Consider the following 25328-nt stretch of genomic DNA (forward strand, 5'->3'; position numbering starts at 1 on the left):
AAGCGTTACTGACTGTGGTGTAACAGTGATCCAGAGTGTTCCCCTCCCTGGTGGGGCATTTAATAAACTGTTTGTATTTTGGGAGTTCGTGTCTGAGATTACCTTTGTTAATGTCACCGAGGACAATAACTAAGGAGTCCGGGTTGGTCCGCTCCGTTTCCAGTATCTGATCGGCGAGTGCGCGCTGTGCGTCCTGCACGTTGGCCTCCGGTGGACACACAAACCGACCAGAATGAATGAAGCGAACTCACGGGGGGAGTAGTAGGGTTTACAGTTTATGAAAAAGGTTTCCAGGGAAGGAGAGCAATGCCGTCGGATCACTGTCACGTCGCTACACCAGCTGCTGTTGATGTAGAAACAAATACCTCCACCCTTTGTTTTGCCGGAGAGGTGCGCGTCGCGGTCCGCTCGGAGAAGCTGGAATCCGTCCAGCTGCAGCGCCGCGTCGGGAGTTCTTTCCCCCAGCCATGTCTCCGTGAAGCACAGAACAGCAGATGAATAAAAGTCCTTGTTTCTCCTCATCAGCAGCTGGAGTTCCTCCATCTTATTCCCCAGTGAGCGCACGTTAGAGAGAAATATTCCGGGTAGCGGTGTGCGTTGTCCTCGCCGGCGAAGACGCACGAGCGCACCGGCACGTTTCCCTCTACGTCGACGTAGAGCTGCAAAGGTGAGAGCACCTTTGACCAGAATGTCCCATAAAACAGTTAAAGGTGCAAGAAATTCGGGAAACAAATCCACTGGAGATGTTCCCCTGATGTTCATGAGCTCTTCTCTGGTGAAAGAGCTCCGTGAACCAAAACAAGGCAAAACAATGCGCTCCAACAGACCGAGGCAGCCATCCGCGGCGCCATCTTGGAAGAAGCATCCTGTATCCTCGACCTCAGCTCGACTGTGTCAACATCTGGATCCCAACCTGTTAGCAATCCTCCCCCCCTGATGCCCTGGGAAAAATGAAATGGAAACAAAACAAATGGCTGCTGATGTGTCTGCACTTTTTGCCTATATTGCTTCTTTCCTTGACTTCAGGTTCATTACACACAAGGAGGCCTATTGTGAGTGAGGAAAACACCACATCCTGCTGCCGGCTTCATTTCACCATGACGTTGTTTAACTGACAAAGACACAGTTTGGCGTAGTTGCATTTGTATCCTATTACTCTACATTTTTGTTATTGACAATAAAGTCCATGAAAAGACCAAAACCAACAGTGTGTTAGTACGTCTCTCAATGCTCGCTGACTTCCCTACCCTACCGAAGATAAATTCTCACAAATACATAGTTTCATTTTAAAAAGGCTCAATCATTTCCCGAAACAGCTGCTCACTGTAGTTTTTAATCAAACAAACAGGAGGAAATAGTGCATTTGTTGGGGACTATTTTCAGCGGCGGAGTAATCCACATTTGGTGCTCTAATGAGTATTTTGGCAGCAGCATGGTGTGTGTGGGACTGAGTCAAAGTAAACTACTGAGAGTGTGTTCATGGTAATGAAGGAACATGTCACCCAGTGCAGCAGTGTGGCTCATTGAGGTGTTTGTATGGTGTGTTTCCTGACTCATTATACCTCACCTTTGTTGCAAATCCAAACACTATTGCTCAGTTTCTACAGTTAACCTTTGACATCCGCGACTCATCATTAAGGCTGTAAAATCACCTGCAAAATGTGTTCAATCTCTGTTAGACCCAAATTGATCAACTTTAACTTAAACACTGTTTGTTTCTTCTGCGGCTGTTTTTCTCCTCCACCACGGCCCTTTGATTGCTGATCTCTTTAAATCTCAAAGAGGTTAAAATATGTAAAAGGAAAACAGTCAAAATGTTCATTGTTAAGTATCAATACACTGAAATGCCAGAGGAACCGGGAAGAACTTAACGTTTGAAGAACCACGGCAGCTGTAACAGGCCGGACCTCAACACACTAAATGTGGTTCTAGCCGACAGTTTGGAGGTTCAAAGGTATGAAGCAGTTCTCTCACTTTGTGGTTGAGGGTCCAGGGTCATTACTGAAGTGTGGAGGATGATCTTTGGACCAGTCACTCTTCATAGATAGACAGCTGGATGCTGGAGACTCTGCTCTGTCCTCCTCTTCCTCCACACAAACACTCATCTTCTGGACTTCAGTCGCTCTGAGAGGTAAAACAGTGACACTGACTGTGAGCTCAGAACACAAGAATCAAGACAAACAAGTCTGTTCAAGAGTCACAAACAAGACTGAGACAACAGGAAGTAACACACACACACACACACACACACACACACACACACACACACACACACACTTATTTTTATGTCAGATCCCCCCCCCATCATTAGTTATTCTTTTTAGTATCTTTTAAAATGCCTTGAGTCACTTCCAAACAGTGGAAATCTCACCTCCTTTACCTGCAGGGCGATATTCACTTTTGCCACTAGATGGCGGCAGCGGCTTTGGTACGTGAGTGACTGGCCGTAAATCCTTGTTGAGAATAAGGAAGTCAGCGCAGTCGCAACAGCGGACAGTCAGGATAACAGCAGAAGAAGCCGTGATTTATCCAAAGCTGTCTTCTTCTGGTTGTATTTCAGTACAGTAAAGTACTCTGGCACCTGGATGGACGTTTTCATCATTCAGTGTGTCACATATACAGTAAAATAAAAGCAGGCAGCTCTCCACCTGTCACTTCTCTTGAAATCTGGGCTTGTTTTCTTGGGTTACAGCAGGTTTAATGCGTTTAATGACCAAGGCACGTTTTAACCGTTTGTGTTTTGATGCATTTGACTCAGACAGAAACCGGAAACAGGCCGTTTTTAAATGTCTTTTTTTTAATTTTGACAAAGAACAAAAAACAAATTCAGCAGGATTTCTTGTTTTCTGTTTTCACTGACAAAACAAAGTTACCACTCAATGTTTCGTTTTCTTTGGTGGGTGGGTCTTCAGCGCTCACTTGCTTCTGATTGGCTAGTGGCCTTGTCAATGATGTTTGCGCTGTATTCTTCAAAATAAAAGTTCTACCTCTTTGCCTTGAGACAGTGCAGTGTCTTTTTAAGGTCCCTGCCCTAAAGAGGACAGCAGCTCAAGTTTAGTATGTTGGATGTGTTCAAGTTCAGTGTTCTGTGTTGAACCAGATCTCAGGTGAGGTCTCTCTGTACCTCGGTCCTTCTTTGTAACTACCTTTGACGTTCCTGCGGTCGGTTCTCTGCCGTTCTTCTTCCTGATCATTAACAACAGACTTCACTGTCCTCAGCACATCCTGAGGAAAACTTACGGAAGTGCATTCATTTTCAGAACAGACATGATGCCTTCTGGTCACTCAGCTGCACATGAACAGGCAACACAGTGAAACGCTGCAGCATGACTTTATAATCCAGGCACCTGCAGAACATTTGAAAACGAAAGTCAGCGCGTTCATTTGATATTAAAAACATTTTTTATTGTGATTGTAGGCCATAAAACAAATGTGCGCATAATAATGCATTATTATTCAATTATAATCAATTAATCAATATTTCCAGGGTCCGCAAAGACTCTTCTGAACATCTGGTTGCAAAATAATAAAAGTTTTTGACCAGTTTCCCAAGTTTTCAAGACTGTATGTCCAAGTCCAGGTTGCTGGAAATGACATATGTCCTCGCTCTTTCAGTTTCTTTCACTTCAGAGGACATTGCATTCAAATACATTCATTTCCTGGAGACTAACCCTAAGCCTAACTATAACCCCTACTTATCTAAACCTGACCTGAAACCAAGTCTTCACCCTAGAATTTTGTGACTTACATTATGGGGACTTGTCACTAGTCCCCACAATGTGACTGTGTAAACACATTTATGTCCCTACAACATGAGTAATACATGTCCACACACACACACACACACACACACACAGCGTAGATAAAGCTGATTTCCTGTAAATGAGAGGGGAGGAACCACATGGACCAGGTGATCCAGGTACATGAGGACAGGGAGGGTGAAAGTGTCCAGTGTCAGTTCAAACTCCATTCTGAGTCGACAGTCGGGAGGAAGGAGGAAAAGTGAAGGCTGAGGCAGGGTGAGTGTTGATCCAACACTTTCATTATTTCACTGTCAAAGTCTCTGAGTCCGTTTTCTCCCTGTGGAGAATTATTTTTTGACAAAAAAACATAAATACAGCTGTATTTCTTGTTTTCTGTTCTTACTGACAAAACAAAGTTACCACTCAATGTTTCGTTTTCATTGGTGGGTGGGCCTTCAGAGCTCCCTGGCTTCTGATTGGCTAGTGTGCTCTGTACCCTTCAAAATGATGGTTCTACCTGTTTGTCTTGAGACAGTGCAGATATATTGCGAAACAGACAGACAGACAGACAGACAGGGCTACGTTACGATCACAGACCAGTCTTGTATTGGTGGCTATGAGTCAATTTCATTTATAGAGTCCCAAATCACAACAGAAGGAGGACCTCAGGACACTTTTCGTATAGAGCAGGTCTAGACCAGAATCTTGTTGTCAATTTCTTCTTCATTCCCCAGATGTAGGCGATGATTCGATGACGGAAGGAGACTCCGCTGATACTGACTTTTCACATAATATTCTTTATTTGCATCAAAGATCAGGATCAACAGGCATGCGCATCTTGACCTGTACAGCACCCGTAGCCGAATCAGTACTGCTGCCTCGAACACTGTTCAACCTCGTCCTTTATACATTTAGGCATACATAGGGTCCTACTATAACTCATGAATCTATAAACTTATATTTCCCTAGGGTCTCTCAGTACCCCAAAACCTATGATATACAAGTTATTTGGACAGCAGTCTAGGGGTCAAGGAAAAGAGACCTCTATCGCATAACTCCCACATTCCAAGGGAGACACCCAAACAATAATGAATCTTACCAGTATGGGGCCCCAACATCTGCTAGTTATTTACCTGGAACATTGCATACGTGACAACTTTGTACTACATACCATTTTATGAAAAGATTACTTTTATGATTAGTATCAAATAATACACATCATATTTCCCCCCTCGGGACTTTTTAAGTCCCGCAATACATGAAAAATAAGAGTCATATTTGCAATTAGCCACGTAAGTGTCATCTAATGACACACACAGAATACTCATGAAATCCCTTCCATCCACAGCATAGCCTCAGTGATATATGAATTTTGTAGTATAGCAAATTTTGAAATTTGGTAAATTTGCGGAGTATGAGAGCGAAAAACCTGTCTGGCAGCCATCTTTCCTTTAATATCCATCAAACAATCGAGACAGGAAAACTCTCTCACGGTCCCTCTGCCCAAGGCAACCACCGATCAGGCACTCCAAGATAATTAAGAAATAAGGGTTCTAAAAATACTCAGAAAAAAATTTAAAATGTCCTAAGTCAGGCTGGTCGACCCATCGCACCTTCCAGTGGACCTTTCCCTACCTAACATTACTATCCCTAACCGCCGAAACAAAACAAAAAGCTGAGATCCTAAGGTATCCACAACATAACAGAAAACATTCTACTCAAAACAATTAAAATGAATAAACCCCAAAAACATTTTCTTTTCCTCGGTCTTATACCCCATGTTATACACACTTGATTATCACTCATGTAATTATATAAAAGTCAAGAACACCTTTAATTGAACAAGATCAATTGTTGACTAAACTAATTGTTCTACTTCAATGTCCCCTGTAATGATGTATATAAGGACATATAACGTAGCTATTACTAACACAGGTTACAAATTAATAAACAAAACGCAATAACGTATGAATATAAAAAACTATACTAACATACTAAACAATTGAATATAGTCCCCATAGTGTGCTGAATAAGATTTATCAATTTTATTGTTACAGTATCCTTGTTCAGGGTCCCCTTGTCCATTTTCAATATCCATGTGTGAGTGTTTGAGTCCATGGAGACTGTGGGGATCCCTGGACAAGCTTCCACCTTCACATTGCTCTCCCCATTATTGTCCTGGGAAAAGAGAAAACACCAGCCAATATCTTTGCAAAAACATCAGATGCAGTATAGTAGTTTGCAATTAATTCACCTTGTTTTCCTATTTTCACAATGTTCAGTTCATAATCCTATTGTCAAAATGATGGCATATTTATGAAATGTATAATGGAATGTAGAGAAATTTTACAAATGTTACAATTCAATTTTCTATTTCCCCCCTTTACCATTCCAAATCCAATTTGGAATGTAAACTTATTCATCCCAAGTAATCTCACTACCTGTAACTCCAACGATCAAAACATAATACAGAATACACCAACCAAAGAAAGTCAAATAAAAACTAATATGTCAACACTAATGATAAAAATCCTAAAATAATCCTAAAAGATAAATGTCGCTATGACTACTTCAAAGTTAAACAACCAAAACTGGATATTGATCCACTATGTCGTCTGCCACTACTTCCTCCTCATCCTCACCTAAGTTATCTCTTCGTAGCAGTGGCATCTGGGCATTATCTGCCGGCATTACCACTCCTACCCATCTCAGTATCATAGCCTTTGCGAAAGTCAACAACAACGTACAAAAACAAAACATCACACACAGTGACAAAACAAGAGCCACCAGAATTTGAACCAATACAGCTCCCATGGGTCCTAATTTATCTTGCAACCAAGCATTAGCTGACCATCCAGCTCCTCCTGATGCACCAAACGCATCTCTAATGTGCTTTAACGCATCTATGACACTAGTTATGTTGTCAGAGCTGTCAGGAATCAAAGTGTAACAGGCATCCCCTGTTAAGTTTAAAGCCACACATAGGCCACCTTGTTTGGCCAGAATATAATCAAGAGCCATGTCATGCTTCAACAATGTTAACCTATGACTTCTTTGAGTATTTGACAGGTAGTCAAACCCTCTTATAGTCTCATTTGCAAAACCTTGTAGGGTGTAGGTGATATTATCAATATGATCAGCCAAGAATGTTACCCCATACCATGGCAACAAACCTATACCCCATTTCTCAGCTAAACTTATCCTCCAATGATAGGACTCCAGATTATGAAACTGTGCCAAATCTCTCTTCCTCCTATTTCCAGAAACGTCATTAGGTTGGTCCCCATCAGGACCCTGTCCCTGTTGGACAAAGAAAACTTCATAGGGAAGTTTCAACATTGCCATATAACAACATCCAGTCCACCCATATGGTAGAAATATAAATGCTTTATCACCACAAATCCACCAAATATCCTTAAAACTTCCAATAGTCACATTAACTGGCAAAGCTTGACTTTGTACACTTAACGTTCTACTCAATTTATGGTGAGATGCATGAAAAGTTACTGTATATATCTCATTAACTACTGCTTGATCATGAAATCCAAATTGCATCCCATACTTATCACACTCTGATATCCCCACAAACATTCCAGCCCCGTTATGGGTATCGTTTGAACAAAAACAAGTCATGGCCTTGACAGGTGTCACTTCCATTGCTTCAGGGACTGCTGTCATAATATTTTCATGCTGATCGAGCAAATTCACATAAGGTAGATCATTCAACCAAGAACAATTACGTCGAGGTCTAAACAGATTCTTTGACAAAGCCATCAGAGGATCTGCTGATGCTCGTTGCTTATAAAGCAACCATGATAATGCATTACTTTGACAAACCATATTCAACGGTTCTGGTACCGTCTCTAAAATTGAAGGCCATGTGCCTGGAGCTGGAACTTTCACTATACATGGACAATTCATGTTAGTAGCTAATCTTACAGAATGAGTCAATTGCTGAAACCATAAGTTTCTACTTGCCCATGGGTCTGATATTCACAACATTGAAGAATCAAATCCAAATGCTTTCCACTTAACTTCACGCTTCTGTAGTGCATGATAACATTCAGTCATGTCTTCTGGTGACCAATCAGAATCTAAATCATCATTGTCTACTTCCGCCATAGTCAGCTGAACTGTTTCAGATGACTTTGTATCATTCTTTTCAACAGTTAATTCATGATTTCCAAATTCCTTACTAATATTACTCCAATCCAAACTTCGATGTCGCAGATGTCATAGATGTTTTTAATGTCATATCCGTTGTCAGTGTCACGTTCTGAAATTTTGTATACATTGGAGATATGATAGTCATGTTACTTGTAGAGGTATCTGTTTTCACTATTTTACTTGTAACATGTCCGGATGCTTCAGGAATAGAAGTTGTCACCACCATAGCTGTAACATTTGTTCCGAGCAAAATTGTAGCTAGAGTAATAGCCGGAGTTGATATATTAATACTACTAGTAGTTCTTGAAACTGTAGTTAAATATGAAACATTCTTAGCATCAGTAACATTTAAAACTAAAGAAGTGGACGTTTGTGTCGTTTTCATAGTCTTTGACGGAAGAGTTGATGTTATGGTTGTCTGTTCTTTTGCGTTCTTAATCACTTGAGACTCTGCGATCTTACTCTTATCTATCACCACTAAGTTTTGCAGGCTATCTCTGATGTCGCACTCTCAGCTTGTAGGTCATAGTAAGAACATTTATAGTCACCTTGATCATCCAACTGAGACCCTCGTAGATAAATACTACAGTCTCCTTCAACCTTCAATCTTCTTTTATCATTAATTAACACATATCTTCCAATTGGTGACTTTGCTGATAAATCAATGACTCTTGCGTGGGGATCTTCCCACTGTACTCAATATTTCCCTTGTCCGCTATTTTCTCCTGTACACTGACAGGGGAGCTGAACTGACTTTCCTAAGGCCACCTCAACTCTAGTCCTCGTAACGTTTCGGTTTAACCCTGCTCCGCACGGGCCTTGGACTTTTTGGCCTGGCTGGGTCTGTGTATTTTCCAGGTCAGGTATTGCAGCCCTCTGGAATCTCTGACAAGCCATTCCGCAGGGCAGTAGGCCCTGTTGTTTCTGGGACATGTTGCAACACAATGTCACCAAATCTTCTTTCCTGCTCGTTGACTGATAAGTCATCTCTGGCATCATTAGGAGTGTAATCAACACCAACATGACTGTCCACAACATGGTCAATTTCTCCATCCGGATTTTGACCTTGGAGGTCCTCATGAACCTCTGCTTCTCCTGGCTCTCTTGAGCCGTCAACATCCTTTGGTGCTTTAACACAATGCGATAAATGATACCAAGTCGGAGACCCTCTAACCTGCACTGCAGTTCCAGTACTGCGAACAACTTCAAATGGTCCTTGGCGGCGTTCGTTAAACCACTTTCTTCTAAACACCTTCACGAACACCTTGTCTCCGGGCTGCACTGTGTTCCTCTTTTGCTCATCTAGCCTCTTTTGCACCTCCTCCTGCTTTTGCCTGTCAGAAACATATGTGGATATTTTCTTATGTAAAGCAGCCATATACTGAACATACGTTCGCATTTCGTCTTCCAAGAGGGCCAAACTTGGACCTTTTCCACTGGTGCGTAAACAAGGTGTTGGCATTCGTCGACCTGTGGCCAACTCATGGGGTGTCATGTGCAAATCACGGAGCTCACTCGAACGGCAAGCCATTAATGCCAATGGAAGCGCCGCTACCCAATTTAGACCCGTGTGTTGGCATATCTTAACAATGCGATTTTTCAACACACCATTCATTTTTTCACAAGCTCCTTGGCTTTGCGGATGGTAAACAGCTCCTAGACGCTGTTTAATTCCCAATTTCTGTAGAATCAATCTTACCGTTTTATCCACAAACTCTTTACCATTATCTGAGGATATACGATCTGGAAGTCCCCATCTACTTATAACCTCACGACACAAGAACTTAGCAACAGACTGAGCATCCTTCCGCTTGGTAGGACAAGCCTCAGGCCATCGTGAAAATCTATCCACTACAACAAGCATGTATCTTTTGCCTTCAATTGGTTTTATCATGTCAACAAAATCCACAACCAACTCACGCATGGGACCTATCGGAGTTGGAATGTGACCAGGAGGGACTGTCAAACCTCTCAGAACATTATTTTTTAAACAGATAGTGCATCTGCCTATGACATAATCAATTTGTTCAAGCAAATAAGGTGCCCAAAAACCATACTCTTTCGTTATCTTTCTCCTTACTTCCCCCCTTGAGACATGAGCTAGCCCATGTGCTTCTTGAATCATCAAACCTAGTAGGTCTGGTGGTGCTACCATCAATCCTTCATGGTTTCGCCACAGACCAGTGGAATCTTGGGTGGCTCCTCGATCTTGCCACAATTGTTTATCTATCCTAGAGGCAGCTTCCTGCATTGAAACCACATCTCTGAGTGTAATTTTATCTTCCAAGTCCACCTCATGAGTGACCAGAAAGACCTTGCCCAATTTATCTGCTCCTGTGACTGCTTTTGCAGCCTCATCTGCTGCTTTATTACCGAGTGTGACCCTTGACATGTCTTTTTTATGCGCAGCACACTTAGCTATTGCTATTTCTTTAGGCTTCATCATAGCATGCAACAACTTCATTATCTGAGCATGATGCTGCATAGGAGAACCATCCGTTTTCTTAAATCCTCGATTTCTCCACACTGCTCCAAACAAGTGACACACATTATGCGCATAAGCAGAATCTGTATATATTGTCACCCGTTTTCCTTCTGCCAACAAACATGCTTCTGTCAGCCCCACTAGCTCAGCAAGTTGTGCCGATGCAGGCTGTGGTATTACTTCTGCTTTCTCAACAACCAGTTCAGTTCCTTGTGCTTTCACTACAGCATAGCCAGCACTCAATGTGTCTCCTACTCGATAGCAGGACCCATCAGTCCAATACTCCAGATCTGCCTCTTGCAATGGAAGAGCTTGCAAATCTGACCTGAGTCTTGAGTATTTCTCTGCTTCTAGAACACAATCGTGTGGCTCCCCATCCTCTGGAGTTGGCAAATTTTCAGCAGGATTTATTGTGGCACATCTTGCCAGGGTAACATCTTCCTGTTCCAAGAGTCTATGATAGTCTCTGAGCCTAGGCATTGTCAATGTATATTTGCCCTAATTTAAAAGATTTCTGAGACTGTGATGGGTAAGAATTGTCACAGGATAACCCATAGTCACAGCTGACGCTTTGTCATACATCAAATGAACTCCCACCATTGCTCTGTAGCACAGTGGTAACCCCAACTCTGCTTCTGAATAAGCAGTGGAGTAATGAGAAATGGGCTGAGGACTTGTCCCCGTACCCGTTGGCTGACAAAGAACTGCACATGCATAGCTACCCCCAGTGGATGTAGACACATACAGCAAAAAGTTCTTAGAATAGTCTGGCAATGCTAGTGCTGGTGCCGTCTGCAACCTTTGCTTCAAGGTCTCAAATGCCACAAGACCCTCCTGGGTCCAGGTCAGGTTACAATGAAGTTGGGTATTTCCAGTAGCTTTGATCATGGCCCTCAAAGGCCCTGTTAGACTGGCATAATCCTCTACCCATGCTGAAGAATAACCAGCAATGCCAAGAAATGTCATCATCTCTCTGACTGTCCTAGGCTTTGGAGCCCTTTGGATGGCCTCCAAATGTTTGTCAGAGATGCTTCTACGTCCTTGTGTTATGTTTTGACCCAAATAAATCACTTTCTCCTGGCAGTATTGCAGCTTCTTCTGGGAGGCCTTGTGTCCCTTTTCTGCCAATATCTGCAACAACTTAACTGAGTCCTCATGACATGTTTCTTTACCTGGCGAGCAGATGATGATGTCATCAACATACTGACCAACAGTACTATTTTGCAAGATCTGATCTATCCCCGCCAAATCATCTTTCAACACTTTGTTGAAAATGTGAGGACTATGTTTGAATCCTTGTGGCAATCTCTTGTACTCATAAGACTGTCCCTTATATGTAAAGCCAAACAAACCTCGACTTTCTGCGCTTAGTGGAACACTAAAAAATGCTCCACACAGATCTAACACTGTGAAATGTGTAGCGTCTGGGGGAATTTGAGCTAACAAGGTATGTGGATCCGGCACATCTGCTGGAAAATCAGCAACCACTTCATTTACTGCTCTTAAGTCATGTACCATACGATAGGACTCATCTGGCTTCTTTACCGGCAATAAAGGTGTGTTGCTCTGAGGGTTTGAAGTTATCGTCAAAACATCTGCTTGCAACAGTCCTTCAATTTGTTCTCCAATCCCTTCAATTGCCTCCTCTTTCAGTGGGTATTGGCTTTTCCAAGGTGGTTTGGTTCCTGGTCGAAGTTCAACTTTCACTGGTTGGGCTGACTTCACAAGTCCAATATCAGTACTGTGCTTTGACCACAAACATTCTGGAACTTGTCGCAGCATCTCCTCTCTCATACCATCTGAGTCTGATTTTGCACTGAAGATTGACTCATGTGTCATCTGCACCGTCTGTGGTTGCCCTTGTCCTTGAGCTGAGATCATAATCTTTATAAATCGCTGATCTTCACTTCTCCAGATAGTAAGATTTTCCTTTATCGGTTTAAAAATGGCTTTCTCCGCATCTGTCATCATTGTCCCTATATGTTTTTGTTCATATCCTTCAGCCATTCTCAAAGACACATGTGGAACACTTTTTTGATATTATGCTCTTTGTCAAGATAATCATTACTGCTTATCTTCATTGCAACCCGAAACGAGCTGCACTTGTTCTGGTTGTTGACTTAACCACTCTGCTGGATTTGATTCAGCAGCACTCTTAAAATACTTAAGAGTGCAATGTAGTGGACACTCAGGAAGTCTTGCATCAGGCATGTTTGCTATGATGAATTCTTCCCACAACTTGACCGGCTCCAGTAGTTCTGGACTAAGATTTCCAATCCAATAGGCTTCAGAAGCCTCAGTCTCTGTTGTCATCAATAACTGGTCATAAGTTTCACTTGGCATTTCCACCAGACAGCCGTCTGGTGTGCATCGTATCGTACACTTTAATCTGCACAAAGCATCTCTTCCCAAGAGTGCAATTGGCGTATTTTCTGACACCAATATAGGTATTGTAATCTTCTGATTTTTACAGCGGAGCTCAATTGGTTTTGTGAGAGGAACCAGCTGTTTCACACCCTCAAACCCGATTGTCCGTATCAATTGGCCAGACATGGGGAGATGTATAGCGTCTTTAGGCCGAATACAGGTGAAAGCAGCTCCACTATCTGCCATCATTTCTAATGGTTGATCATTTATTTTCACCTTTACGATTGGATCTTGCTCCGGCCCTGACACTACCAGCTGACACCTCCCTTGCAAGTTTTCTGGGCACCCCTAGAATTCTGGTTCCGGACCCCTATAAGGGTTTACCGGTCCCCTGGGTAGACATGGTTGTCCTCTGAATCCTCCTCTGTAGCATCCTCTGAAGCCTCCTCTGAAGCCTCCTCTTGACCTATAGCATTCACGAGCAAAGTGGTCCATCTGTCCACAATTATAACATCCTTCAGTCGACTGTTGAAAATTGGGATTAAAATATCCTCCTCTTCCTCTTCCTTGATTTCCTTGTCCTCTTCCTCTCCACAATTGTGACTGGCCGAAACCTGATTGTGAAAAGGGAGCGACGGGAGTCACAAATGATGACTGTGGTGGTTGAAATTGGATCTGTCCTGGCTGAGTTTGTGGTGGTTGATTTGGCTGGGACTGACTCTGCATAACCACGGCTTGGTTTTTGTCCTTCTTTTTGTTATCTACCAATTGTATTTGATTAAGTTTTCTGAGAGTCTCCTGGTCCTGTTCTTTCTGGTCTTGCTCCTTTTTCCGATATAGTTCCACTTGGTGTGTTATATGATCCATGTAGACACCTCTTGTCATGCTTCCAAGTCCAACCACCTTGGCCAGTTTGCTCCTCACTGGCAGGGGCAGCCCTTTCTGTAGCTTAACTCGCAAAATTGATTGCTCCATCCGATTCAAATCCGGATCATTCCCTGTTATATTTCTCCAAACTTGATGAACCCTTGACACGTAAGCCCTCGGGTTTTCTTGTGGACCCAATGGCTCAATGAGAATATTGTCAGGATGTACATTTGTTGGGAACATGTCTCTCAATGCTCTCCAAAATTGACCTCTACTGGCAGCAAACAACTCCGGATCATTTACTGCAGTCCCCATATATCGATCAAGTCCTGCATTTTGCAGAATCTCTTGCATAGTTGGGATCCCAAGGAGACTGGCCAGAAGTCTCTTAATGTCTCCCATGGCAGGCTGTGTTCCCACCAAAACTTCTTCCAGCTTAGCGATCCAAGGATGTGCTCCATCTTGAAGAGTAGGTAATTTTCCAAGAATGTCAGACATATCTGTATTTTGCCAGGGCTTATACTCCAGATTCCTACCTCGAATGACCACTGGACACATCTTATCCAAATCCCTTTCCTTCCTTGGGCGTAGTGCGTATTTTGAAGAGTCTGCTTTTTGAACTATTCTCTTTCGCAATTCTCTTCCTGTTGCCCGCAGGTCCTGTATCTGCTTCTTCAATGCCTGTCGGCGCTCTGTGCTGACAGATTCTTCCAGGTCCAATTGACATCTGCCCAGAGTGTTCTCAACCTCTCTTAGGACCTGTTGTCTCTCATCTTCTTTCCCAGTACTGGATTCTGTAGGGAAAAGACCCTCATCCTCCAAGTCTTCATCACTGGGTCCATCTTCGCTCTCATCCGTGTCACTCTCCTCTGGACTCCTGACTGATCTACATCCTCTTTCTTCTGCTTTAGTCAACATCTTTTTGACTGTTTGGCTGTATCCCCCAATGGCCTCATCCGAGTCATTCTGACTCTCATCTCCCAACTCCATCCTTTTGAACCTCAGTCTACTCAAATCTCTCCGGTGTGTCTTCTTCTTCTTGGATTTGGAGGTCGGATACATTTTTATGGTTGTTTTGGCTTTTCCCATTTCGATTATTCGCTCATCTTCATCTTTGATGTGGTAATTGCCCTCCTGGCTGATCACTGGGAGCTGAGGATACACATCAGTGAGCTGCACCTTTTCCTCATAAGGTGGGGGCTTCTTTACTGAGACAGTATGTGAGAAGGGAGCATTGACCTTTGCCATTAACTTTTCTGTTTCCTTCACATTTTTCCCTATTTCTTCTTCCGTTCTTTCTCTCCTTTCCTTTGCGGCTTTTACTACTTTCTGTCCCTCACTCTCAAACTGCAAAATGCCAAGCTCGGTCTGTCTCTTGTCCTTACGTTTTTGTCCCTTCTTACCTTTATTTTGACCTACTTTATAAGTAGCCACCAGCACTTGCATTGCTTTAATCACATCTGGGTTAAGAGTGCCTTCCACTGGCCAGGGTTGATCAATGTCCAGCCAACGCTTGCTCCATTTTTTCGACATTTCTGAAACACCTTTGACAAGAGGATTATTCTTCTGTACTACATCAACAGGGGTAATTGCTTTCATAATTTTAGTGTCCATCTTTGACATTGTGATGGCTTCCCTGTACTCTCGTATTATATCAAAACCAAATTAAAAGTATATTTATGAAGCACCTTATTATCAAAAACAATCCAGAAAAAACTACTGAATTTGCCAACCTCAAAGGAAACCAAAGGTTTAGTGGTCCAAAAACAAAATCTTAAATTGCCAAATTATTTCAACACTTCAGCGCAACACTAAATCTCAATTTAAAGAATAAGTATTTTAATATAATTTCAATCTGGCGTGTCCTCTAGTTCTCTGTACCTTTTCTCTTTCTGTTTTACACAGAGAGAGAAAAAGAAAAAAGTGGGGGGGCTCACTCACTGCTCTCTTCTTTTTAGAAGGAGCCGCCTTCAAAAATGAGACACCACTCTTTTCTCCGCCTCTTGAAAGTAACAAAGACTTCCAATTTACACTGACTGCCGGGGAGCGAACATCCGGCCCAACTCTCCTCAAGAAAAATTAACTCAGTGTATGAAGCACAAAGACGAGGTACACCCAAAAGCCAGAACCACATCTTCCCAATCAACAGCCGAAATACAGAATTTATCCTTTAACCATCCAATCTTCTCCTCTACTTTCTGCGCAATCCACCAACCACAGAAGAACACATTTTAATACTCTTTATCAGGAGATTTTCTTTCCTGTTTTAATTGTCTAGTGGTTATGCAAACAAACTGTCCCTGCCGGTCTTCAGACCTAGCAAAGGCTCATATGTTACTATTATTATTATTATTATTATTATTATAAAATGTCCCAAAGAGGCTCATTATATTATCAAACTATTAATGTCCCTTAATGGTCTCATTCTCTTATATAATTATAAATGTCCTCCTTTTTGGGCTCATGTTTTTATCACATTATAAAGTCCCTTCGAAAAGAGCTCATTGGTTTTTTAACACTGGATCAACAAAAATATCTTGCCTTATGAATTGTTAATCTCCTGCAGCCAATCACAACCTATATGTCTACTAAAAATTCTACTACATATATATCAAGTACACATTAACAGTCCACAGCCTCACACACACACTGCCATACCCCACACAACATACACACACAGACAGAGACGGACCGTCCAGCAACAAAAATCCTGCAGCACACACACATCAGCTCTCAAACACACCCCCAGCGCTTGAACTTATTCCCTTATGTTTTTCTCATCTCTCTTTTCACTTTTCTTATTTCTATCTTTTACATCCTTAGTATTACATTAATTTAGACGGAGTCTCACTTTCACCATCAACACACCACTACATCAACACAGATTCTTCTTATTAGTGCAACCAACAGTTTTAACCAAACGAACCAGCCTCACCTGGCGTCTTGATGTGGTAGTTCGTGGGTTAAGCTGTCAATTCGGATGCAGCAGATCCTGTTCGTGACGCCATGTTCTATTGTCAATTTCTTCTTCATTCCCCAGATGTAGGCGATGATTCGATGATGGAAGGAAACTCCGCTGATACTGACTTTTCACATAATATTCTTTATTTGCATCAAAGATCAGGATCAACAGGCATGCGCATCTTGACCTGTACAGCACCCGTAGCCGAATCAGTACTGCTGCCTCGAACACTGTTCAACCTCGTCCTTTATACATTTAGGCATACATAGGGTCCTACTATAACTCATGAATCTATAAACTTATATTTCCCTAGGGTCTCTCAGTACCCCAAAACCTATGATATACAAGTTATTTGGACAGCAGTCTAGGGGTCAAGGAAAAGAGACCTCTATCGCATAACTCCCACATTCCAAGGGAGACACCCAAACAATAATGAATCTTATCAGTATGGGGCCCCAACATCTGCTAGTTATTTACCTGGAACATTGCATACGTGACAACTTTGTACTACATACCATTTTATGAAAAGACTACTTTTATGATTAGTATCAAATAATACACATCAATCTCTACAACATTATTACACAGACCCAACAGTTCCCACCATGAGCAAGCACTTGGCGAGGGCGGTAAGGAAAAACTACCTTTAACAGACAGAGAGAAAGAGAGGGGGGGTCCACATAGAGTGATGGTAATGGTCATGTCTATCCTGAAAATGAATGCACTTCCGTAAGTTTTCCTCAGGATGTGCTGTGGAGAGTACAGTCTGTTGTTAATGATCAGGAAGAAGAACGGCAGAGAACCGACAGCAGGCACGTCAAAGGTAGTTACAAGAAATGACCAGCAGGTGTCGCGCTGTGAGAAGCTCGTAGTTGTCATGTCGACTCAAGCAGACTGACTACATCTGTACTTTGCCAAATCGCTGAGTCAGAAAAAACGGGGCATTGGAGCTTTGTAGCCCATATATTATCATTTAGCACAATTATGTCTGTAGCTGCTGTCCATGCATAACTTACCTGATGCGTATCTGTATGTTTGCCTGTGTTTAAACACTTGTTTAAATATACAATTGACACATATTCAAACAGTATTTTAATTCATTCACAAGTTACCATCAACACTGAACACTGAGCATCAAACAGGCTTTTAAAATAAAGACGTGGAAATGGAAAATCTGTCCAGCCACATCTGTGCACACAGGAGGCTCTCACAGCGCGACACCTGCTGGTCATTTCTTGTAACTGCCTTTGACGTGTCCGCTGTCGGTTCTATGCCGCTGTTCTTCCTGATTATTAAGAACAGACTTTAAAACTTACTAAAGCACTTTCATTTTCGAAACATACATGATGCGTTATGGTCACTCAGCCGCACATGAACATGCAACACAGTAAAACGCTGCAGCACCAACAGAACATTTTCTGTGATTTTTTTTTTTGTTCTAGTCATTGTAGGTCATAAAACAAAATTATCTGCGGCACCTGTCAGTAAAAGCATAATACTAAATTGTTATTCAATTATAGTCAATTATTAAAGGCTGAAGGGCATCATAAATTAATATTATTACCATTACTCTATATCTCTTTGTGGAACTTGCATTGTGCTACTTTATGTTCTCCACTCTCTATTTCTCTCTCAGCCCAACTGGGAACTCTTGGGTCTCTGTAAATAATATTACGAAGAGTCTGGTCGAGACCTGCTCTGTATGAAAAGTGCCCTAGGATAATGTCTTTTATGATTTGGCGATATATAAATAAAATTGAATGATAGCCACCAACACAAATGTGGTCTGTGATCGTAACGCAGCCCTGTCTGTCTGTCTTTCTGTCTGTTTATGTTTCGCAATATATCTGTTTTTGTGTTGACACTGCACTGTCTAAAGGCAAAGAGGTAGAACCTTTATTTTGAAGAAAACAGCGCAAACACAATTGATAGAGCACACTAGCCAATCAGAAGCAAGGGAGCGCTGAAGGCCCACCCACCAAAGAAAACGAAACATTGAGTGGTAACTTTGTTTTGTCAGCAAAAACAGAAAACAAGAAATCCTGCTGAATTTGTGTTTTTTGTCCAAAATTTAAAACAACGAAAAAACGGCCTGTTTCCGGTTTCTGTCTGAGTCAAATGCATCAAAACACAAACGGTTAAAACGTGCCTTGGTCATTAAACGCATTAAACCTGCTGTAACCCAAGAAAACAAGCCCAGATTTCAAGAGAAGTGACAGGTGGAGAGCTGCCTGCTTTTATTTTACTGTATATGTGACACACTGAATGATGAAAACGTCCATCCAGGTGCCAGAGTACTTTACTGTACTGAAATACAACCAGAAGAAGACAGCTTTGGATAAATCACGGCTTCTTCTGCTGTTATCCTGACTGTCCACTGTTGCGACTGCGCTGACTTCCTTATTCTCAACAAGGATTTACGGCCAGTCACTCACGTACCAAAGCCGCTGCCGCCATCTAGTGGCAAAAGTGAATATCGCCCTGCAGGTAAAGGAGGTGAGATTTCCACTGTTTGGAAGTGACTCAAGGCATTTTAAAAGATACTAAAAAGAATAACTAATGATGGGGGGGGATCTGACATAATAATAATTCTGTTCATAATGTTAGCCACTAAAATGTCCAGGGTGGCACATATACTGTGTGTGTGTGCGTGTGTGTGTGTGTGTTACTTCCTGTTGTCTCAGTCTTGTTTGTGACTCTTGAACAGACTTGTTTGTCTTGATTCTTGTGTTCTGAGCTCACAGTCATGTCACTGTTTTACCTCTCAGAGCGACTGAAGTCCAGAAGATGAGTGTTTGTGTGGAGGAAGAGGAGGACAGAGCAGAGTCTCCAGCATCCAGCTGTCTGTCTATGAAGAGTGACTGGTCCAAAGATCATCCTCCAGACTTCAGTAATGACCCTGGACCCTCAGACACAAAGTGAGAGAACTGCTTCATACCTTTGAACCTCCAAACTGTCGGCTAGAACCACATTTAGTGTGTTGAGGTCCGGCCTGTTACAGCTGCCGTGGTTCTTCAAACGTTAAGTTCTTCCCGGTTCCTCTGGCATTTCAGTGTATTGATACTTAATAATGAACATTTTCACTGTTTCCTTTTACATATTTTAACCTCTTTGAGATTTAAAGAGATCAGCAATCAAAGGGCCGTGGTGGAGGAGAAAAACAGCCGCAGAAGAAACAAACAGTGTTTAAGTTAAAGTTGATAAATTTGGGTCTAACAGAGATTGAACACATTTTGCAGGTAATTTTACAGCCTTAATGATGAGTCGCGGATGTCAAAGGTTAACTGTAGAAACTGAGCAATAGTGTTTGGATTTGCAACAAAGGTGAGGTATAATGAGTCAGGAAACACACCATACAAACACCTCAATGAGCCACACTGCTGCACTGGGTGACATGTTCCTTCATTACCATGAACACACTCTCAGTAGTTTACTTTGACTCAGTCCCACACACACCATGCTGCTGCCCCAAATACTCATTAGAGCACCAAATGTGGATTACTCCGCCGCTGAAAATAGTCCCCAACAAATGCACTATTTCCTCCTGTTTGTTTGATTAAAAACTACAGTGAGCAGCTGTTTCAGGAAATGATTGAGCCTTTTTAAAATGAAACTATGTATTTGTGAGAATTTATCTTCGGTAGGGTAGGGAAGTCAGCGAGCATTGAGAGACGTACTAACACTCTGTTGGTTTTGGTCTTTTCATGGACTTTATTGTCAATAACAAAAATGTAGAATAATAGGATACAAATGCAACTACGCCAAACTGTGTCTTTGTCAGTTAAACAACGTCATGGTGAAATGAAGCCGGCAGCAGGATGTGGTGTTTTCCTCACTCACAATAGGCCTCCTTGTGTGTAATGAACCTGAAGTCAAGGAAAGAAGCAATATAGGCAAAAAGTGCAGACACATCAGCAGCCATTTGTTTTGTTTCCATTTCATTTTTCCCAGGGCATCGGGGGGGGGAGGATTGCTAACAGGTTGGGATCCAGATGTTGACACAGTCGAGCTGAGGTCGAGGATACAGGATGCTATTGTTAGGCAAATGGACACTGGCAGTGTAGGGGTCACAGGCAGAGACTTTATCAGTGATTTATACTGAATAATATGAATACAAACATTTTGCTGTTTGCAGAGGTCAGTACCACAGACAGAGAGCAGAGTCTCCAGCATCCAGCTGTCTGTCTATGAAGAGTGACTGGTCCAAAGATCATCCTCCACACTTCAGTAATGACCCTGGACCCTCAACCACAAAGTGAGAGAACTGCTTCATACCTTTGAACCTCCAAACTGTCGGCTAGAACCACATTTAGTGTGTTGAGGTCCGGCCTGTTACAGCTGCCGTGGTTCTTCAAACGTTAAGTTCTTCCCGGTTCCTCTGGCATTTCAGTGTATTGATACTTAACAATGAACATTTTGACTGTTTTCCTTTTACGTATTTTAACCTCTTTGAGATTTAAAGAGATCAGCAATTAAAGGGCCGTGGTGGAGGAGAAAAACAGCCGCAGAAGAAACAAACAGTGTTTAAGTTAAAGTTGATCAATTTGGGTCTAACAGAGATTGAACACATTTTGCAGGTAATTTTACAGCCTTAATGATGAGTCGCGGATGTCAAAGGTTAACTGTAGAAACTGAGCAATAGTGTTTGGATTGGCAACAAAGGTGAGGTATAATGAGTCAGGAAACACACCATACAAACACCTCAATGAGCCACACTGCTGCACTGGGTGACATGTTCCTTCATTACCATGAACACACTCTCAGTAGTTTACTTTTGTTAGGCAATTGAGCATTGGCAGTGTAGGGGTCACAGGCAGAGACTTCATCAGTGATTTATGCTGAATAATATTAATACAAACATTTTGCTGTTTGCAGAGGTCAGTACCACAGACAGAGAGCAGAGTCTCCAGCATCCAGCTGTCTGTCTATGAAGAGTGACTGGTCCAAAGATCATCCTCCACACTTCAGTAATGACCCTGGACCCTCAGACACAAAGTGAGAGACTGTTTCTTCTGTAAACTGACCTGAAGGAAACAGATACCAGCGGCCAGATTCATTAAACTTTAAAGCAGTGCATGCTCATGTTATTTCCTTATCAATCTCAATCTTTGAGAATATTGAAGAACATTCACAAGCTTGATTTCCACAGTTAGCCGTTGGCGGATTCAGGCATGTCAACACCAGCCCCCCATGTTGGAGATGACACTTATTTATTAAGGATTTATCTGCGCCTTCAAGTAGAAGTCACAGTAAAGATGTGTATCGAAGAATGCAGAGAAAGCAGCAGAGACGGAGAGAAATACATGTTTAGAAAATCAATTGACGGGCGCTGAAACATGTTTATGGCAGCAAGACAGCTGACAGAGTGACATTTTAGTTACAAAGAAATGTCTTTACAGAGAGAAGAAGAAACGTGGTGTTTCTGTGGAGGAGCAGCTGTCCTGCTGTGCCTTGTGTCAGGACGTCCTGAAGGATCCGGTGTCTACCAGCTGTGGACACCGGTTCTGCCGACAGTGCGTCACCTCATACTGGGAGCAGTCTGGTTCATCAGGAGACTCCTCCTGTCCCCAGTGTGGAGAAAGATCCAGAACAAGAGCTGGACCGCAAACAACCAGTCAGACCAGCACTGTACAAAGTAAGACTGGACATCTGTCTGCTGATGTCATCGTGTCTGAAAACAGGATTGAGATTTGCTGTGTTGTACAGCAGAGACATGAAAGCTCTTTCCACAACTCACAGAATTTAAAACCCTTTCTTTATTTTTTTGTATTGTTTTAATGTTGGTCATGAATATAATCACCAGATTCTCAAAATCTTTTTCTTTAGCCTCACATTTTTCTTCTCTTCCAGGAGATCGTGGTCTGCAGGAGGTTTTAGGTGAACATAAGATCATTCTGAGGAGGAGATGTGAACGTGTGACTGAAGGAAGTGATGAAGCAGGAAGTGGAACCCTCCTCAACAAGATCTACACGGAGCTCTACATCACAGAGGGACAGAGTGAAGAGGTTAATACCCAACATGAGGTGAGGCAGCTTGAGACGGCTTCCAGGATGGAGACCCTCCATGACGCTCCAATCAAGTGCCACGACATCTTCAAAGCCTTACCTGGCCAACAGAGACACATCAGAGTGGTTCTGACCAACGGCGTCGCTGGCGTTGGGAAAACCTTCTCAGTGCAGAAGTTCACTCTGGACTGGGCAGAGGGCTCGGAAAACCAAGATGTCAGTCTGGTGGTTCTGCTTTCGTTCAGGGAGCTGAACTTGATCAGAGATGAGCGGTACAGTCTTCTCACGCTGCTCCATGTTTTCCATCCAACATTACAGAAGGTCACAGCTGAGAAGCTCGCTGTCTGTAAACCTTTGTTCATCTTTGACGGCCTGGATGAAAGCAGACGTTCATTGGATTTCCACAACGACGAGGTTGTGTCTGATGTCACACAGAAGTCCTCAGTCAACGTTCTGTTGACAAACCTCATCAAGGGGAACCTGCTTCCCTCGGCTCTCGTCTGGATAACTTCCCGACCTGCAGCAGCCAATCAGATCCCTCCGACATGTGTCGACAGGGTGACAGAAGTACGAGGCTTCACTGACGCCCAGAAGGAGGAGTACTTCAGGAGGAGATCCAGTGATGAAGAGCTGTCCGGCAGAATCATCTCACACGTCAAGACATCCAGGAGCCTCCACATCATGTGTCTAATCCCAGTCTTCTGCTGGATCACTGCTACCGTCCTGGACCACATGTTGACTACCGACCAGAGAGGAGAGCTGCCCAAGACCCTGACTGACATGTACTCACACTTCCTGCTGGTTCAGACAAAGAGGAAGAAGCAGAAGTATGATGAGGGACGTGGGAGGAGTCCGCAGGAGCTGAAGGAGGCTGACAGGGAGGTTCTTCTGAAGCTGGGGAGGCTGGCGTTTGAACATCTGGAGAAAGGAAACATCATGTTCTACCAAGAAGACCTGGAGCAGTGCGGTCTTGATGTCACGGAGGCCTTGGTGTACTCAGGAGTGTGTACAGAGATCTTCAAAAGAGAGTGTGTGATCTTCCAGAAAACAGTCTACTGCTTTGTTCATCTGAGCGTTCAGGAGTTTCTGGCTGCCGTCTACATGTTCCACTGCTACGCCAACAGCAACGCAGAGGTACTGGAGGCTTTTCTAAAAGACTACAAATACAGGGACTCAAAATCAAAGTCTCCTCTCAAGAGGATTTCTAAGGTTTTTGGATACGATGATAACCTGGATGTCTTCCTGAGGAGCGCCATGGAGAAATCCCTTAAAAGTCAAAATGGCCACCTGGACCTGTTTGTCCGCTTCCTTCATGGCCTCACTCTGGAGTCCAACCAGAGACTATTAGGAGGCCTGCTGGGTCGGACAAAGAGCAGTTCAAGAAGCATCCAGAGAGCCATCAGCAGCCTGAAGGACATGAACAGTGATGATATCTCTCCTGACAGAAGCATCAACATCTTCCACTGTCTGATGGAGATGAACGACCAGTCAGTACATCAGGAGATCCAACAGTTCCTGAAGTCAAAGAACAGATCAGAGAAGGAACTCTCTGAGATCCACTGCTCAGCTCTGGCCTACATGCTGCAGATATCAGAGGAGGTTCTGGACGAGTTGGTCCTGAATGAGTACAACACGTCAGTGGAGGGACGACGGAGACTGATTCCAGCTGTGAGGAACTGCAGAAAGGCTCTGTAAGTCCAGATGTGATTAACATTATAAATCAGTGTAGATTAGCAGGTTAGTTCTTCAGATATACACACACTATACAATTCTAGTTATTCTTAAAATGACGTTCTGCATGTTCATTGCAAAAAATATTTATCGTTGTATTTTGTCACAGATGCTCCTGAGCTGTTTCAAATGTTGAGTGCAAAAAAATTCAGTTTTTCATTTTACAGTTTTTTCTTCTATGAATGAGGTTGTGGTTGAGGTTTCATCACAACAGCATTTGATCACAACCAGTGCCGTCTCTTGCTATGTGCGGATTATGCAGTTGCTTAGGGCCCCCGAAGCCACAAGGAGACCCCCAAGCTGCCATTTTAGCCTTTTTTAATTTACTTTATTTTTTTAGAAATGAAAATGACCAGTCGCTCTTGGTAGAAAAGTGCCCATGTGTGCTGAGTGGAAGCACCTATATGCTGAAAATTAAAAAAGATTGGTTTGATGATTCTTTTTGTGCTAAAAAAGTTTTTCAGATGCTCAGAAAAGAATCATGACAACAAAACATCATGCAGTCGTCTGTCATGCACATCAACACATTAAATGATATTGATTATTATTATTATATACAGATCTAATGCTGTCGAGTGATTTGTTTAACTTCTGAACCGGTCGCCTATGGACGTTAATCTGACAGCAGCGGGTAGCTAGCAAAGAGAGCTCTTTCCCAACTGTATTTGTTCACTGAATCGTAAAAATGGTTTTCTAATCAAGATGACCTCATGCTAACTTTGTGGAGACATGGGATCAGGTCACAGTGACAGACTGTGGATGTTATGGAAGCCTAAATGTGCTACATTTTGTCTCCCTTCATCTGCAAGATTAAAGCAAAACAAAGATTGAAAGTCTGCAGGTATGAGAGAGAGTGATGAGAGTTATTATTTCAAACACAGTGAGATGAGATTAGCTGAACCACTGATATGACGAGCAGATGTTAATCAAAACAGCATATATCAAACAGTTTTGACAATAAATCCATGAAGTAAACATAAAGTGTCCTCTTCCATAATAAC

The 25328-nt window shown here is 42.6% G+C and overlaps 2 protein-coding genes across 2 annotated transcripts in view; one reads left to right on the plus strand and one right to left on the minus strand.

The window, feature by feature from the left end:
* Positions 1–25328, minus strand: part of LOC139286513 (NLR family CARD domain-containing protein 3-like) — a 103932-nt gene that overhangs the window by 26497 nt on the left and 52107 nt on the right. Inside the window, 1 exon segment of the mRNA XM_070907334.1 lies at positions 1975–2124. Within this exon segment, the coding sequence (XP_070763435.1) occupies positions 1975–2124 (150 nt within the window).
* LOC139286514 (NLR family CARD domain-containing protein 3-like) lies at positions 3958–24291 on the plus strand. The gene is given in 7 exon segments (XM_070907335.1): positions 3958–4019; positions 18878–19087; positions 19360–19509; positions 20727–20846; positions 21467–21596; positions 21995–22226; positions 22442–24291. Coding segments are annotated over 5 exon segments (2463 nt in total). The 5' UTR covers positions 3958–4019; positions 18878–19087; positions 19360–19378.

Source organism: Enoplosus armatus, chromosome 6 (assembly GCF_043641665.1).
Source record: "Enoplosus armatus isolate fEnoArm2 chromosome 6, fEnoArm2.hap1, whole genome shotgun sequence".
In the NCBI taxonomy this organism is placed as follows: domain Eukaryota; kingdom Metazoa; phylum Chordata; class Actinopteri; order Centrarchiformes; family Enoplosidae; genus Enoplosus; species Enoplosus armatus.